This window comes from Phascolarctos cinereus, unplaced genomic scaffold (genome assembly GCF_003287225.1).
Source record: "Phascolarctos cinereus isolate Bilbo 61053 unplaced genomic scaffold, phaCin_HiC Scaffold_5;HRSCAF=322, whole genome shotgun sequence".
NCBI classification, from domain to species: Eukaryota; Metazoa; Chordata; class Mammalia; order Diprotodontia; family Phascolarctidae; genus Phascolarctos; species Phascolarctos cinereus.
Window position 1 is genome coordinate 175,547,258 of NW_027555958.1, and position 19,113 is coordinate 175,566,370.

The 19,113-nt window shown below is 38.6% G+C and overlaps 1 protein-coding gene across 1 annotated transcript; it reads right to left on the reverse strand.

The window, feature by feature from the left end:
* Positions 1–2,188: 2,188 nt before the first annotated feature.
* On the reverse strand, positions 2,189–3,920 carry GJA10 (gap junction protein alpha 10). The gene has a single exon (XM_020963085.2). It carries the CDS (start codon positions 3,905–3,907, stop codon positions 2,432–2,434), a length of 1,476 nt encoding a protein of 491 aa, XP_020818744.1. The 5' UTR covers positions 3,908–3,920; the 3' UTR covers positions 2,189–2,431.
* Between the last annotated feature and the right edge of the window lie 15,193 nt (positions 3,921–19,113).

Below are 19,113 nucleotides of genomic sequence, written 5' to 3' on the forward strand. Positions count from 1 at the left end.
GACTTGCCTGTGAATTGGATTTAAGTGAGGCAGAGTTGCACAAAGTCATCAGTTTCAATCTCCCTCCCACAGTCATCAAAGTCCAGTGGCAGGACAAGAGTCAAGATGACTGGAAATGGCCTAGGATGCAGTGGATAACCTTGGCATCTTTGATATCTGACCAAGCCTTAAGCACTCCACAAGACCCACTTCAGCCATCTTGGCCATTGGAACAAATTGTTTTCATCCACCCATTCCACCAGGGGTTATCTTCACATGCTTGGGGTAGATATCCCCCTAGTTCACTGAGGGGTTCAAGGCCTGTCAGTTACCCTCAAACTGGTTTAGCCCATCTGACAAAATGATTTTACCAATGCCCATGCTACAGCTTCTTGGAGTCACAGATGTGAGTTGGGTGACACCAAAGGCAGATGAGAAACTAAAGCTAAAAAAGCCCTCACACCAGAGTTGCTAGTCCTCCCTGAACATCCCATGAGTAGTACTAATTACAAGAAAGTCAGCTCCCCAGAACGAAGGGAAGATGTTCCTTTGTTGCAGAGATGGAAGGCTATGGATGTGAAATATTGCATATAATATGAGACTTGGTGTATATGTTTGTTAATTTCACTGAACTTTTTTTGTAACAAGGAATGGCTCACTGGGTAGGGGAGGAGGGCTATATTCAGAAATTAAAGTAATATAAAAACAAAAAGTGATAAAAATGTTTTGAAAAGTTAAAAAAAAAAGGAAGGAGGAAAGAAAGAAGTATGCTCTATGAGCCACTCTCCTAGGAAAGGAAAGAAGGAGCAAAGAAAATTGTCTTGCTAAATATACAAGTATAAGCAGAAATAAATGGCCATTCACAGTGTGTTCAACTGGGATTACTATCAATAGTCTCTAGGTGGCAGAAATCATCCAGTGATGTAGACAGACATTAATTCCAAGGCATTTGCTATACGTATAATATTCTGAGCAATTGGATAGAGCAGATAAGAAATGGGTTATTCTTAGTTAAGGGAAGGGTCTCAGGAAAACCCAGATCCACTGAAAGTTCCCCAAGGTTTAAAAAAAGAACACTAGAGATGACTCTATTTCAGTGACAATATGATCTTGAAATCTATGGTATGGCAGAAAGAACTCTGGATTTGGAGTCAGAAAACCAGAAGTAAAAGTTGTCATGCCTGCCTTCCTCCTGGGGAAATCAGGAATAGAAGAGGTAGCTGAAGATACTCCAGACATAGAAAAAAGCTCAACTCATAGCTTACTTAAGATGCCTATGTACCACTCCCTTTCTGATTAAGCTTAGAAAAATTTTCTACCAAGACAGAGGAAACTGGGTACAATCTTTAAAATCTGACCTTGCCACTTACTAGCTTTATGAGCTTGGCATAATCACAATCTCCCTGAGCCTCTGTTTTCTTCATCTGTCAAATGGGAATAATAGCTACCTACCACACTGGACTATTGGAATGATTAAATGATTAAATTGGAATTTATATATATATATATATATATATACATGTATATATATATATATGTATATATGTATATATATATATGTATATATATATACATGTATATATATATATGTACATGTATATGAAAGCATGTTGTAACCACAAAGCACTATATAAATATGAGCTATCATTATAAATCAGCAAGAGACATTAAGCTTGGTGTAAAGATGAAATCATTAAGATACAAAAGATAGGGAAAATAATTTTAATAACTTACATTTCTGTAGTACTTTAAGTTATAAAGCACCTTAAATATAATATTTCATTTATGAGTTTAATCTGGGAAATTCAGTTCCTATCAAATGATATTTATTTTAAAATCACAGTATGAACTGATAGTGATGCAAAGAACAATTCCACATCCTGTGACACTTCCAGATACTTCCTGCCTTGGGAAGTGAGGGAATTGGACAAGATGGCCACTAAGTCAGGCCTCTCCTAACTCTAAATCTATAATCCAATGATTCATGTCTTGGGAGCATCACAATAATGGAGCTTCCTTATCTAATTGTATCTTAGAGGGCAGAACTTGTCTAATACTCCTCTTGTCTAATGTCCAGGTCAAAGGCAAAAAGGGCTTTCCTTTCTCTCTTTTGCTTTAAAATAAAGGAAACTCATTTCTTTTTATTTTTAAAAACTTACTAAATCTTTATTGTGAAATATTTGTAAAAGATGGTTTTAAGATGCAGAGATATTCAAATGGTATGGCTTCTTGCTCATATACACACTCCTTTTTCTATAAGACTAAGGCAACTCAGGTAGATGATTCCACAAAAAGATACACGTTCTCCCTCCCATCTCTCTCCCTCTTCTCCCCACCCCTTACCACAACACCATGCCTTATCAGACAGAAGATGTGAAAAGGTAGCCCTGGGGAAGACGATGGAGAAAGTGTGAATTTGGGGTACCATCAGAGCACCCAAGTGTGGTGACAGCTACACGAGCAGGCTATAGTTCACATGAGCAGGGGCCTGTTGATCTTTACTTGCCATTGACATTCTGCGCCCAGTGCCTGGAGGTAGAGGTGGAGAGCTGGAGGCACTGTCAGCTCCCCAGTGCTGGATGTCAGAGACAGAGCTATGCTGGGAAACTCTGGATAGGAAGCTGGCTTTGCGGCTGCCTGGATGAGATTCTCCCTCTGCTGAGTCAAAACACTCTCTCACGCTGTCCCTACTGGTCTTGCAGTGAGTTGGCAGGTCTATTGAGGACCTGGTTGGATTCCAAAGACTCTGGGGCTGCTCCCCAGGATGTAGCATGCACGAAGTGCAGTTGGCAAGGTTGCACAGCTGTGGTCTGGAAAAAATGTCCCCCCTGCTGAAGGAGGATTGTGGGTGCTGTCCGTGGTGCTGATGTTTGCACAGCTGAAAGTGCTGGACACAACAATCAAGGTCCTGGGGACAAACAGAGCTGAACTGGAGCACTCTATGATACTGATCCCTCCTGGACCAGTTCTTTTTGCTAGGTGGAGATGCTCCCTCAGTGTGGTTGTGCTGATTGGGTTGCCAAGCTGGCTTATGTTCTGTATTATCAATCCCAATTACTTGTTGCTCTGGCCAGATGTGTTGAACAGGCTGGAACAAAGGAATGCTCTCATGCAATAAAGAGTGAGTTATACAGGGCTGGGTCCCTGAATTTCGATTTGAGTGGCAAGGTCCCCTTTCAGTCTCCCTGCTAGACCCTCCATATAATACCTTCATGATTTTCCTGATTCCCAGGTGAAATATTTCCAAAATGTTAAGGAACAAGGAGATAGCTGCTATGCTATGCATGAACAACATGAAAATGGTTTTCTCTGTGGGCCTGGACACAAAACAGTCCACTGAATTTGGACAAGGAAATTGACTGCATTTGTAAAGGGGGTGCATTTGGAACCCATAGAGCATATACTGTCCTATCATGAACCCTACTTCCAATACAGATCTGGTTAAGATATGCAGTATATAAGTACGTAGCAGGCATCCTTTCAAGGGTGCCTTGTATACCTTCCTCTGTTCCTCTAATCTCCTCAGTTCCCTCTCTATTCTTTGGTACTCCTCCTGGTCAATCTCAGGTTCCTCCAGTTGGGCTCGAAGTTGTACTTTCTTCCTCTGCCTCTCCTTTTCAAAGGCCCTGAGTCTATAAAGTGCATGGCCCATATATACCAGAGAGGGAGAAGATACAAAGATGATCTGTAAAACCCAGTACCTGATCAAAGAAATGGGGAAAGCACCGTCATAACAGATGTTGCTGCAGCCAGGCTGTTGGGTGTTACAGGTAAATGCTGACTGTTCGTCATCCCAGACATCCTCTGCTGCCACTCCAAGCACCAGCATCCGGAATATGAACAGGATGGTCAGCCAGATCTTCCCCACTAGGGTTGAATGGAAGTGGACTTCCTCCAGAATGCTGCCCAACAAGTTCCAGTCTCCCATGTTCAAATATTTGTGTCTGTAACACACATAAATTCACAGAATAACAGTACTCACAAAAAGGCAGCATGCTGCAGTAGAAAATGTAACATGGTCTCAAATATCACACAGAATGTTAAGGTCTATTATAGTTCTAATATTTTGTGATTTCTGATTAATGAAACAAGCTATTTGCCAGATGGAGGTATATGTCATTATAAAACTCTTCAAACAGGGGAATTATTAGAAAATGTATTTCTACAAATATCCTGGCATTCAAGGCCCTCTGAAATCTAGTCCAATCCAGCTTTCAAATTTCACCTCCTACTATTCTCCATCATGAACCCTGCACTTTGGCTTTACTAGAACATTTGCCATACCTTCCAAATATTCCTGGCTCTGTGCCATTGGTTGCTAAACTCATCTATCTTTGATGTCTTCCTTTATCTGAATCCTGCCCACTCTTCAAAGAGTTTAATTCCCACCTCGTCAGTGAAGTCTTTCCTGACCACCTCCCAGCCCATAGCTCATGATCCCCTGACATTACGAACTGTGGTCAACATCCCTTATTTTTAAATTATTACGTACTAACTCATAATCAATTAGTTATCTTTTTATTGGTATGTCTGGTCTCTCCAACTAAGCTATAGGCCCCTTAAGGGGAAAACTGTCATTCTTCTTTGTATCCTCCATGAGACCTAATACAGTGCCTTGCCGTTCCTAGCTACCTGCCAAATATTTGTTGACTGATTTTCCCCTTCATACTTGAGCCATCTACTCGGTTTCATAATTAACATATTCATTAATCAGGAGGGAAGGAAATATACTAGTTTCCTACGTATTAGTGACAGTTTTTATGAAAAGTCTAGTGCTATGAAAAGGCTAGGAAATAGAAAAGAAAGAGTTTGTATAGTTGGAGAGGCAATGATTTACATGCCTGTGACTTGAATTTCAATGTTGGAGTCATATTTTATTCTTTAATCTAATTTATTCTCTCCCCACCCCCAATCATATCCAAACAGAAGATTTGGTTGCTGGTCTCAGCTTTGTGACTGGCTCTGTGACTATAAGCAAGTCATTCCACTTTTCTGAGTTTCAGTTTCCCCATCTGTAACGTGAAGAAATTGGACTAAATGACTGAAGGTCTCTCATGCTCAGATTAGATTAGCAGTACAAGTAGTATAAGCATATGGAGCCACAAAAAGGAACAATAGACATAGGACTGGATCAGTGCAGATGTTTTAGTAATGGAAGCTGTGGAAGATTCATTGGCTCATTCCAAAGAGATGAGAACATGATGTGTTTCTCCAGAAAAATTAGGAAGTTTGAGCAAATTCAATGTCTATAGGAGATGTGCTTGAAGGAGCAGCTAACATTTTGCTTAATTAACAAAGTCTACTAAAATCTAGGAAGGTGAAATTCAATAAGGATAAATGTAAAGTACTACACTTGGGTTCAGAAGACCAGCTTCACAAGATCAGGAAGGTAGGACTAGGTAAAAGTTCCTCTGAAAAAAGATAGAGGGTTTTAATGGACTGTAAGTCAATAATATGACAACTCAGTCTCCTTTACTGTATCATCATCCATTTTACACTCTCTCCTATTCTCTATATGCTCTCTCTCAGTGATCACATCTGTTTCTATGTCATCTCTATGTAGATCACTCCCAAATCGATACATCTAGCTTTCATCTCTCTCCTGTGCTACAACTATGCATCTCCAACTGCCTGCTAGACTTCAGATGGAAGCCACAAAGGCATCTCAAACTCAACATAGCTAAAACAGTACTCATTATCTTCCCCAGTAAAATCTACCCCTTCTCCTACTTTCTCTATGTCTCTTCAGGACACCACCATTCTTCTAGTTACTCAGGTTCAAAACCTAGGAGTCACCTATGACTCTCTACTGTATCTCTCCATCCTTTTATATTTAACAAGTCCAGAGGCAGCTGGGTGGGGCAGTGAATAGATCACTGGGTCTGGAGTCAGAAAGACCTGAGTTCAAATCTACCCTAAGACACCTACTAGCTGTGTGACTCTGGACAAGTCATATAACTGTTGTCTGCCTCAGTTTCCTCAAACATAAAATGGGGATAACTATAGCACCTACCTCCTGGGGTTGTGTAAAAATCAAATGAGATAACATCTGCAAAGCACTTAGCGCTGTACCCGGAACATAATGGGTGCCTGTTTCTTTCCTTTCTGTTAATTCTACTTTTACATGGCATATTTATCTCCTCTCTACTTACACAGCCATCACCCTACTTCAGGTTCTTATCAGCTCTCATCCATACTATTGCAATGTTCTTTTCATTGGTGCTCCTGACCCCAGTCTCTTTCATCTCCAATCCATCCTCAACACATAGATTTTTAAAAATTAATATTCTTAAAGCACAAGTCTGGCCATGTCATTCCCCTGCTCAAAAAGCTTCAGTGGTTTCCTAAGATAACATACAAACTCTTCTGTCCAGAACTTAAAACTTCTTACAATCTTACTGCCATCTATCACTATAAATTGATATCACATTACTTCCCTTCTGCACTCTACATTCCAGGCAAACTGGCTTACTTATTAGTAATATATTTCATTAAGCCTTGCCTCTCTGTCTTTGCATAGGCTATCCTCTATACCTGGAATGTTCTCTTTCCCATGACCATCTTATAAAAGCTCCCTTCAAAGTACACTGTCTCCTAAAGAGAATCTTTACAAATTTTTCCAGTTGTTAATTTTCTTCCCTCTCCAAAAGTAGTTATTTTGTATTTAATATATATATGTATGTATGTATGTGTATGTATGCATGCATGTATATGTGTGTATACATACGTGTGTGTAAATGTACACATATATGTGTTATACTTAACTGTTAGCATGTTTTCCCTGAATAGACTATAAACTCCTGGGGAATGTTTTTTTTTCTTTGTATCCCCAGTGCCTACCACAGTTTGTGGCACATAGGAGGCACTCTGCAAATGCTCACTGAATTGACATGCAGCAAAAAAGAAAAATTAGTGCAATTTTAGGCTTCATTAAGAAAGGCATAGCACCCATAATGAGAGAGGGCATAGTCTCATTGTACTCTGAAGTACTGTGCTCAATTCTGGACAAGATATTTTGGGATAGACAAACTGGAGCATTTTGATAACACTATACAAAGATCTATTTGCAGGGGTTCTTAACCTGGGCTGTGTGAACTTATATTTTTAACAGTTTGATACCTATGTTTCAACACAATTGATTTCCTTTAAAATTATATGTATTTTGTTTAATACATTAAAAATGTGATCCTGAGAATGGGTCCATAGGTTTCACTGTACTGTCCAAGGAATCCAAAACACATACAAAAAGGTTAAGAATCTTTAAAGGAACCAGAGATGTTTTGCCTCAAGAAAAAAATGACTTAGAGAGGGATGTTATAGTTGTCCATAAGTATTTGAAGGGTTTTCATATGGAAGAGGAAACAGGCTTGTTCTGCTTGATCTCTTAAGGCAGAATTAGACTCTATGCTATCCATGAAAGTTGCACAGGAGCAGACTCAAATTTAATCTAAAGAAAAACTTCCTAAACAATTGGTACTGTCCCAAAGCAGAAGGGGCTGTCTCCAGAAGTGGTGAGTGTGACTCCTCAGTAGATGTTCAAGCATAGACTAGACCTTCACTTGGAGGTGACGTTATAAAGAGGATTCCTATTCAGGTACACGTTGAATTCTATAACCTGTAAGGTTCCTTCCAGCCCTGAGATTCTGTGAAATTTCCAAGGGGGAAAAGACATAAGCCATAGAACAACCCATACAAAGGAGGGTTTCTCTGAGCTTTCTGAAGTCAAAGCAATGTAAACCAGTATCTTGATAGACTTAAGTATAATAAGCAAAGAATTCAAAAAGGAGAGATAGAGGAGAAGCAGGAAAACACCATGAAAGAACACAGGAGTTAGAAACATAAATATGAGAATCAAGCTACTTCCTCTTCCCTTGAAAACATATAATTTTTTTTTCTCTTTCTCTCTTTTTTCTTGCTTTTTTTTTTGAACACACCTAATGCAGAAATTTGTTTTGCATGACTATTTGTAGTGGGTTTTGTTTTTGTGGTAGGTTTTAATTTTCTTGCCTTCTCAGTGGGCAAGGGAGGGGATAGAGAGATGAAGAAAATTTGGAACAACAAAAAAAAATTTTTTTAAAAGAAATAAATACTATCTAAGCAGTTCCATTTTTCCAAGAGGTCTTAAGTAAGGAGAGATGTTAATTTTGTAATAAATAAAGGATCTCTAACTGAAAAAAAAAACCATACAAGTTCTACATTCTCCCTGATTAAATGAAAGAAGGTAAAGCAGCTCTTCCCTTCCATAAATCCAACTAGGGTTCATAGGATCATAGCTTTAGATATGGAAGGGACCTCAATGGTCACCTAGTCCAATCTCCTCCATTTTACAGATGAGGAAATTGAGACCCAGGGAGGCTATATGACTGTGTAATAGAGCTTCACAGTTTTGCATATCATCTTTTTTTTCCCCTGTTCTTTGTATTACATATGGTAATGTTCATTTTTGCTAATATTTGTTAAGTTCAGAAATAAAAAAAAATTTTTAAAGGAAAGTATTACCAGTCTTAGAGTCAGAACATCTGGGATTGAGTCCTGGATCAGATTCTTTCTAGCTGTTAGCCCAGGCAAGTCATTTAGCTTTTCAAATTCTCATTTTCCTTAACTGCAAAATGGGATTCATAATACCTCCACCTTGCAGAATTCTTGTGAGCACAGAGCTCTATAAACTTCGTAGTAATATATAAATGTGAGTTATCATTGTTAGAATCAACTCTGGTTACAACATTTTTAATGTTTAAAGGACCAAGTGAGGTTCCTTCTAAGTATTTATCTTCTCCCAAGGAATAGCAAATCTTGATCTTTTATGGGATAATTACTTTCGGTGATTTTTTAAAAATTCATTCTTTGGTTTATCAAAAGATCTCCAGTGAGAGGACACATTCATTTGGAGGAAAGAATTAACAAATGTATTTTTTGTTTTGGTTAATATTTTGTTTTCACACAGCAAACACTTCCCAGCAAATACTCATACTATAAAATATCCCAAAAGGAAGGATATGCCTTTTTCCTTTGATAATTTGATACTAACATGAATGACTGTAATAGACTAGAAATGTGCTGCCTCCATATGGTGACCTTATTTATATTGTTGTAATCATTGTGTGTATGTTCTTTTGAATCTTTAAAAAATTTTATTATTGCTTTTTTACACCACAATCAGTTCCCTTTAGCCACTCTTTCCTTGCAACAAAGAAAAATATTTAAGCAATGCCCACCAACAGAGATCTTGTCTGACACTTTTTACCAATTCTATGTCGATAGTATTCACCTCTCTATCAAGAAGAGAAAAGTAGTACATCGATTTATGATGAGAGTGGTGATCAAGGGTTATGTGTTTCTTTTTGCTACTGTACTGGAAGGGCCTGCTCAATCTATTTCCTTCCCAGCTCAACTGATGAAATCACAGGAGCAAATTAACAGAGACAACAAGGTATTGCTTAACAGGTTAAACAAAGCGTATATGCCTTGTGTATCCCTCCCATTCCCTCAATCCTTTACAAAATGTGAAGTTTTCTCTGATGGAAGTAGAGGACAGCTTGCCATTGGCTAGCCAAAGATTAGCCATTTCCCTGGTGGACTTTAAAAGGAAGCCTGCCACCTGTGGAGACAGACAGTTGAAGTAAAAAAGCTTTATGGCTTAGCAGCAAAGTGAAGAGGAAGAATATGGAGGAAGAATCCCTTAACTACTTCTTGAAAGGGAGTTGATCTTTTTCTTTCTCCTTGTACCCCTCTCTGAGGACAGCATGGAGGATTTCCCTCTCTTCTTCTTCCCATCCCCCATGGAACTATTCATCGAGTAGGAGATACTGCACCCAACAGTGAGCAGGCCCAAAGAGCCAAGGAGAAAATGAAGGAAGCTTTGAGAACTGTGACCCCTGGTGGCAGAGAAGAACCAGCTCTGGATTCAAGAAAGAATTAACCAGAAGAGTAACCTGCCCATCGGAGACACTGCACCCAGCGAGAAGTAACATGAAGACATCATGAGAAGACAGCAGACACTGGGGCCACAGAAATGAGTTGCCTCGATCACTGTGTAGGGTACCTGTTTTCCCTACACATATGCCTTACCACCAGTATATGCCAGGTAGCCCACACCTGTGCCCAATGCTGTATTTGTGTGTACTCTAGGTTTATTGAGAGACTGTTTTGCAGCTGTTATTCTTACTATGTAATCTTAGTAACTGTCTTTACTTTGAGCACTAATTGTGTCTTCTGGCTGACTATTAAAATAACAATAAGGTCTTGTGAGCTAAAAGCTTTAGGAATTCAGAACCACAGAGTACCCTGCTGGGATTCAACCAGTGAGTTACAAATTAGGAAAGTAGCCCAGAGCTATACTACTAACCAAAAAAATATTATTTAAAACACCTTCTGATTATATTTTTAAATTAAAATTTTGACCAATTCCAACCATTCTAGAAAGCAATGAGCAATTATGACAGAAAAGTAACCCTTTAACCAAGGAAATGCACTGCTGGGCTTATATCCCAAGGAAGTCAAAGACAAAAGGAAAAGTCCTGTATATGCCAAAATATAAATAGCTGCACTTTTGTGGCAGGAAAAAAACTAGAAACAAAGTTGGCAGTCCTCAATCAGAAAATGGCCAAATTATGGAATGGAATATTATTGAACTATATGAAAAGATGTCTATTAAAAATTCAGAGAAACTGGTAGGACATATGACCTGATGCAGGAAAAGCAAGAAGAAGCAAGAGCATAATAACAATTTAAAAAGGAAAAAAACATGCAAAGATATGAGTTATGATCAATACGGTGGCCAATCATGATCTTAGAGAGTTGACAGTGAATCATGCTTCTCTCCTCTCAGTGGAAAATGAGACATAAGTTGTCAGACATGGCCACTGTGTTGACTTGTTTTGCTTAGCTGAATAGTGTTGCAAGAAATGGTTTTAGGGTGTGAAGAAGGGTGGTGAGGCGCCAGTCATTGGGAAGTAATAATGATATAAAAAAGAACATCAACAAAACATTTTTTTAAACAGCAAACAAAATGAGTGCCCATTGTTTGGGGAATGTGTCAATATATGGTGGTATACGAATGTTACTGAACCTTAAAAGACAATGAATATAAGAAATTCAGAGAAATGAGATTTGTATGAACTGACACAATGAAAAGAGCAAAGCCAGGAGAACAGCATACGTAACTATAAAATATAAATAAAAATACCATGAGGAGACAACTGAACTCTGAATAAATACAAGAGCTAATACTAAATAGAGAGCTCAGATGACTATGGGTGTTGAATGCACCAGCAGCAGACAGACACAGTTGCTGTGTTGATCTGTTTTGTCCGACTGTTCTTCTTTGTTACAAAGATTTTGGGGGTGGGAGTGAGAAGGATATATAAGAAAATAATGGAAATGTAAAAAGCATAAAGCCGTTCATTTTTTAAAAAATGGACCATTTAAAATAAACCTATCTCAAAGTACTTTTAAAAAAATCTCTTTACTCTTAAACAAGTATAACTGTTTAATACTTGTTTAATCAATGCTGTTTGATATTATTTAATCAATTAAGCATTATAGTTGTTTAATCTATACTGATTCATGTGCCACTTGTTCCAAAATTGTGTCTCCCACTCTCCCAGAGATTCCCCACACAAATTCATTTATTCTACTTTCTGGGTACTACAAATACTATTTCATCTTTCCAAAGTACAGGGTTATCCCCACTTCCTCCTAAGTGAGGTAGTCAATTTGCCAGCTACTTACCTTGAGGGACAAGAAGCACCTTTCAAGCTCTTAGGACATCATGGTTTGATTATGTGTGCTTCAGGCCAGTGTATTTGGCCTCACAAGTTCCCTCTGCAACGGGTCTCCTTGAATTTGGATGAACTAAGCCATCAAGACAGTACAGAAAGGAACCAGCAATGATTCTAAGAACCTGGCTAGCAGGAATATTGAGTACCCAGTACCAGCACAAAAGCAGTCTGACCAGATGGTCACAGGGGCCCCAGTCAGAACAGTCACATTTATTTTGCGAGTGAAGTCTAACCCAGCCAACCCCTAAGGCTTTGCATGTCCTTTGGAGACTTCAACTATCCTGTTAATTGTTTCTTTATGGACAAAGAGCCAAGGCCACTGCTGGCCAATCCCATTTGGACAATTATATTTACCGAAACAAATGAGAAACTTCTCTTTCTATTGATGTGATGGGGCTGCTGATTTAGATTCTGTGGCTTTTCTTACAGTCCATTAGTTTCCACAGAAATCAATGCCCAAAGATCAATGGGTCATGTCCGATTTCATAGGCAGCTGCACTGTACTAATTGCACTTTCTGAGAATGAACCAACATGCATAAAGCTGGGTCAAAATGAACTCAAGTGATACTCTCACCCAAGGGGTTCTTACTCATCATTTCTTGGCTTCTGAAACAGGATGAACATTGATGAAAAATAAATTAACATGATGGTGATTAAGCAGGTCTACAGATGATCTCTTGAAGTGCCATCTTTGTTTGCAAGAAACACAGCTGAGAAAAAAAATCTACTAATAAAAACACTGAGGGCCTTCCTTCTTCAATGGAATAATCATAGATATTTGGAGCTAAAATAACAACTCTCACATTTACATAACATTTATGTGTAATACCTTCATGCCCCTCTCAACTCATATTTACAGGTCAAGGTACTCTGTGGGACCCCCCCACCTAAAACTAACTCATGAGGCCCTAGTGATGAGTTCATTTTCTATAATCAACCAGAGGATACAATTAGGACACAGCACTTTGCATGGCAACTGGCACATGGTAGGCATTTAATATTGATTGATTGAATGAATGAATTAGCTTAAAGAAAAGGCTGAAACAGCACAGCAAAAAAAGTAGTAAGAAGACATCTTCCCCATAAATATAGGATCCACTCATAAATACATGCAACATCAGCAGGAAGAAGTGACATGCCTAAAAGTCATTAAATGCAGAGGCTCTCACTTAGGGAACAAACACAGGTCACGTGGGAAGGGGCAGGTAAAGGGGACAATTCACACCTCCAGACCTGTAGGGCTGGGGGCCAATAATGTTTTTGCACTCCTCCAGCTGGTCTTGGTCTTAGATGAGTATCCAATAGGTGCTGCTGTTTCACTGGTTACTTCCTGGAATAAGTCCACTTCTAGCTTCTAACTTAGCAAAGAACACAGGCTTTGGAGAGGAAGGATCTAGGGGAAGCAGGAGGACAAAGTGAAGAGTGAGGGATTGGGGGTCAGTGAACCTAGGTTCAAATACTGGTTCTGCCACTTGGTACCTACATGACTGTGATAAAATAATTTAACCTCTACAGGCCTTTAGTTTCCTCATATTTAAAATGAGGAATGTGTTGAATTAGATGATCACAAAGGTCTCTTCTACCTCTAGATCTATGACCTTATGGCTGAGGCCCAAATCTGAACTATAGTCGCTTGCTAACATATGAGATGTCAGGCAAGTGATTTTACGTCTCTGGGCTCAGTTTCCTCATCTGTAAAATGCCAGGGTTGGACTAGACGACCTCTGAGGTCCCTTACACTTCTACATGTATGACTATGATTTTATGAAATCCTTGGTGGCTATGCATGAAGGAAATACATCAGTGAATCTTGTCTCTCTAGAAAATCTAGTGCCTGGAATTCTTGAACTTGGGCAACTCACAAAATCTCCCTTCTCTGCTAGAAGGCTAAGTTCTGGGATCATGCACTCTAGGGAATTCAAAATCTGCCCTCCTCCCCTTGAATTCCCCTTTTAGGAGGCATGCAAGTATGTGGCTTCTATAGTCATGTGCTTCTGTTGCAAGACTGTTGTCAGTGGGTGAGAGAGAGAAATCCCCTCCCCTACACCTTGCACCACAGCACTCTGGGAGACACAAAGGAAAAACAAGTCTTCAACAGCTCATAACTTCCCTAAGAGCTTAATTCTTTCTCCAGAGCTCTTTTCTGGACTCTTGAAGGGGGTCATTTTTCTCATTTTTAAACTCTCAGCTTCTCTTGTTTGCCAAGGTAAATGAAGAGACAAAGACAAGCGACTGAAGGCAATCCATGCCAGTGAGCAAGTCCATGTTGTTGCTGTTGTTCAATATCATACTGTTTTGGGGACGCCCAACTCTTCAGAACTCCATTTGGGGTTTTCTTGGCAAAGATGCTGGAGTGGTTTGTCATTTCCTTCTCTGGCTCATTCTATAAATGAAGAAACTGAGGCAAACTTGCCCAGGGTCATACAACTAGTAAATGTCTGAGGAATTGAACTCAGGTCCTCCTGACTCCAGGCCCAGCACTCTATCCACTGGGCCACCTAGCACTCCTGAGCATAGATTCCTGACACTCTTATGAAAATGGAACTCAAAGTCTAAAAAGGACAAAGCCTGTTGCATGATCAAGTAGACTGGGAAAGTAGTGATTAGTGTGAGGCATCTCAGCACCCTAGAAAGTATGCTGCCCTCAGACCCAAGAAGTCCTGAATTCAATCCTGCCTCTGACACATACTTGCCATGTGACCCTGGGCACATGGACTTATCCTCTCAAGTGCTCTCGGCATCTCTCTGAATTCAAAAAGGAGTGCAACTATTATCATCACCATTTTTATAGATTTGGAAATTGAAACCTAGGAAAGTTAAGACTGAGGTCATGCAGGTAGCTAGTGAAATAGGGAGAGACTAAAAAGTTTATTTATACCAGGATGATCAATTAAATGCATTTACAATTCACATAAATATCACTGTCTTAGCTGTTAAATGGAGCTGGAGAGGGAGAACAGCATGGTGGATTAGAATCAAGATTCAATGTTTAAATTCTTCTTATGATACTTCCTAGCTATGTAAGCACGGAAATATGACTTATCTACTCTGATCCAATTTCCTCATCTATAATTCTATTTGTTCTGCCTATGCATGCAGGATTGTAGTAAGGCTAATGGCACAGTGGCTAGAGTGATGAATTTGAGTCTGGAAGGCCTGGGTTCAAATTCTGCCTCTGATTCTTATAGCTAACTAGCATTTCTAGTAGCTAGCTTATTATCTAGATGCCCTGGGCAGCCTCTCTTAACCTGTTTCATCTGTCAAGTAAAGTATTTGGACCAGATGAGGTCTGTTCCAGAGCCAAATCTACAATTTAGCTGTCAGATCATGTTAAGTGCTTTACAAATTTCAAAGCACCATATCAATATTAGTAATTATTATATTAGATAATCTACCTTCAAAGATCATAGGATTACAGATTCTGAGATGGAGGGAATCTGAGAGGGTATCCAATCCCTTTATTTCACAGGTAAGAAAATTGAGACCCAAGAGACCCAAAACCCATTGTTGTTATTCAGTCACATCTCTTCAGGACGCCATTTGGGGCTTGCTTGGCAAAGAATTGCCTTCTCCAGCTCATTCTACAAATGAAGAAATGGAGGCAAACAGTTAAGTGACTTGCCCAGGGTCACACAGCCAGTAAGTGTTGGAGGCTGGATTTGAACTCAGATCTGACATGTTTTATCAAGGGATGCCTGTGTCTGAGATAGGCCACCTCTCTTTGCTTCCCCCCCCCCCCGCCCCAACCAGGCAACTAGCAGCAAACTGGAGATGGATGAGTCCAGGTGACCATTTTGAGTTTCAAGAGGCCACAGAGGCCCAGGAAAGACAGTGAGGCTGCACTGAGGACCAGGGAGAATGATTTCAGCTGCAGTACTAGCTGCTACTGGCTTTTGCTAAGGGACAAATTAGCAACAACAGAAAGAGACCACCACAAGATCTCCCTTGGTTGTTTGATCCGACAATGCAAGTGCAGAGGTAAAAGGTAAAACAGCTAATTAGTAGTTCTCCAACACAGTTTGTGATCCTACAAGGCTTAGGTGTTAGCCTTCCAGGTGAGAGAGGGTTATTGGGTTACTGAATCAGATTCTAATAATCTATAATGTGTGCTGTGATCTCTACAAGCTATCATTTTTGTGTGGAAATAAACTACCTGTTCCATATATTGAGAGAGATTGAGAGAGAGATTCTCTTATCTCTTGTTTAGGGCTAAGCTTAAAGAATTGATATAATCATGGAAATTAGATGAGTCATCTGCCAGAAACCAACTCTGTTGCAAATAGAAGAAAAATAAACTGGGAAATTTTAGTCAAAAAGCAGGGGGCTGCCATAAGTGTAATTTTGCATATACTTTAAAATATGCATGAAGAAGGGCAGCACTACTCTGAAAAAGTCACAGAAGTGAATAGGAAGATCTGAATTCAACTCCTGCCTCAGCTACTTACTAGCTGTGTGACCCTGGGCAAGTCACTTAACTTGTCTACCTCAGTTTCCTCATATATAAAATGGGGATAATAATAGCATCTACTTCACAGGATTGTTGTGATGGTCAAATGAGATATCTAAAGCATTTTGCAAATCTCTAAAACATGACATAAATGCTATTGTTTTTTTTTTTAATTTTGCTTTTTGGTGAGGCAGTCAGAGTTAAGTGACTTGCCCAGGGTCACACAGCTAGGAAGTATCAAGTGTCTGAGGCTGGATCTGAACTCAGGTCCTCGTGACTCCAAGGCCACAGCTCTATCAACTGTGCCACCTAGCTGCCTCAGTGCTAGCTACTATTACAGAGACAGATTTAGAGCTCACAGGGAAACAAAACTTCACGAGAAAACGAGTCCCAGGAAAATCTGTGGCAAGCGATACGGCAGAGCCCTGGTGACCATTAAAGGAGGGTCCTAATTTGGATCACTACGCTCAAGATCTAGCAGACCCTGCCTACACCGCTCAATTTAAGAGTGTGATTCAAGAACAAGTGCCTCCATGAGAAAACCACAGATAACTCCAACCACTATGAGAAAATACCTTAGTCTGAGAGACAGATGAAGAAAAAATAAACTTCAAAGAGAAGTATTTTTTTTTGGTACCTGGAAGCTCTGGATTTTGGCTTGGAGTTTTCATTTTAGGATTTTTTTTCTGGAGGTGACTGGTGGATTCTTCTTATTTTTCACTTTAGTTCTAAGAGTTCTGGGCAATTTTCATTTATAATGTCCTAAAATATGATGTGCAGGGTTTTTCTGATAATTTTTGTAATATTCAATAATTCTTAGATTATTTCTCCACCTGCTTTCTAGGTCAGGTGTCATTGTTGCCTCCCTAGCTTTTCCATTCTATATCTCAATTTCCTCTAGATACTCCTGCATTTCCTGTGACTAGGGCAATGTCCTAATATTTTTAAGAGTCAGAGAGAAAAGTCAAAATGACAGAGGGTCTGTGAGTGGTTTTGTTTTGACAATCTTAGAAAAAGACAAAAACAGGAAGAAAAAGGAACTAAAGTGCAGGGTAGAAGGGTTGAAAAGGAGGGGAAATGCTATTGAATAATAGAGGAACATAAAATGAAAAGTTTATAGCCATGAAAGGACATCCCATGAACATCACTTTCAACTGAATTAGAGAAAGGAATACTGAATACAATTGCACATACACAGAGAAATATGTTTAATTCAAAGGGGGAAATACAAGGAGCTGCCAGGGACAAGGGAGGGGAGGATAAGAAATAATCATAAGCAAAATAATCTCAAATATTGAAGGAGCAAGAAAGGAAGATTAAAAGGGAAGGAAGAAAGAGTAAAAACCTGAGATCAGAGGTGGGATAAGGAAAAGATAAAAGCTATAACAGAGAAGAAATAGACCATTTCACTTACGAGATTTTAAGTGTAAGACAAATTCTGTCTTCTACCTCCTTATTTATAAGGAGGGAAAAAGAAACAGAAGAAAAATTACTAGAGGACAGGGTAGCAGGAAATATAAAATTAACAATCCTAAACCATGAATATGATTGGGATGAATTCAAGCATAGAATGGAAAAGGATAACAGGATGGCTTAGAAAACAGAATCTAAAAATATGTGGTTTAAAAGAAATACCCTTGAAATATGATTCACATAGAGTTAAAATGAAGAACTTGAGTAAAATCTGGAAAGCTTCAACTGAACTAAAAAAATTAAGGGTAGAAATCACTATTTCAGATAAGGCTATATTAAATATAGAAAAGACAAAAAGAGATAAGCAGGAAAGTTACATTATGCTAAAAGACATCACAGATAACAAATCATTATCAATACTTAGTACAGTGTCCCAAAAGTGTGTTAAAGCTTAAAACTGCACTAAGGCTTTTTAAAACACCCTTGTATATATGTGTGTGATAACAAACTTTAAATACTTAAAGTAAACTTCTGGTGATTAAACGTGAATAAAAAGGATTTATATACTTCTCGCTGTATACGGCATCTTTAAAAAAAAAACAATTATTTGGTGGGGCATAAAGACTTCAAAAAATATAGAAAAATAGAAATACTAAATATATAACTTACTGGTCACAATATAATAAAATTATATTCAATAAGGCCCTTTAAAAAATTTAAAAATAAATGGAGACTAACAAAATTCTGAAGAACTGATAGATCAAATAAATTATAGACATAAGAGAAAATTTCAGAGAAAATTACAATAATGAGACAACACATAAAAAATTAACGTAACAAAGATAAAGGAGCTCTGAGGGAAAATTTTCAATCTCTAAATACTTTCATCAACAAAAGAGAAAAATAACAAATCAATGAATTAAGCATGCAATTAAACAAACTTCAAGTCAACATACACAACTAATGTGGTACGTGATTATGATTGAATACTGTGCTATAAAAAATAAGGGGGATGGTTTCAGAAAAAACTGGGAAGACTTAAATGAACTGATGCAAAGTGAAGCGAGCAGAACTAGGTGAATACTGTACACAGGAACAGCAATGTTGTAATGAAGATCAACTGTGAAAGACTTAAGTTTCTCTAATCGATACAACGATCCAAGAAAATTCCAAAAGATTCACAACAAAAAATGCCATCCACATCCAGAGAGAACTGATGAACTGTGAGTACAGACAAAAGGATACTTTTTCCTCGATTTTTTTTTGCCTTTTTTTTTCAGCATGGCTAATATGTAATGTGTTTTGCATGATTTCACATGTATAATTGCTATCACATTACTTGCATTCTCAATGGGTAGGGAAGAAGTGGAAGGAGAATTTAGAACAAATTTTTTTAATTTTTTCCCCACTTAATAGTATTTTATTTTTTCCAATCACATGTAAAGATAGTTATCAACATTCACTTTTATAGAATTTTGAGTTCTAAATTTTCC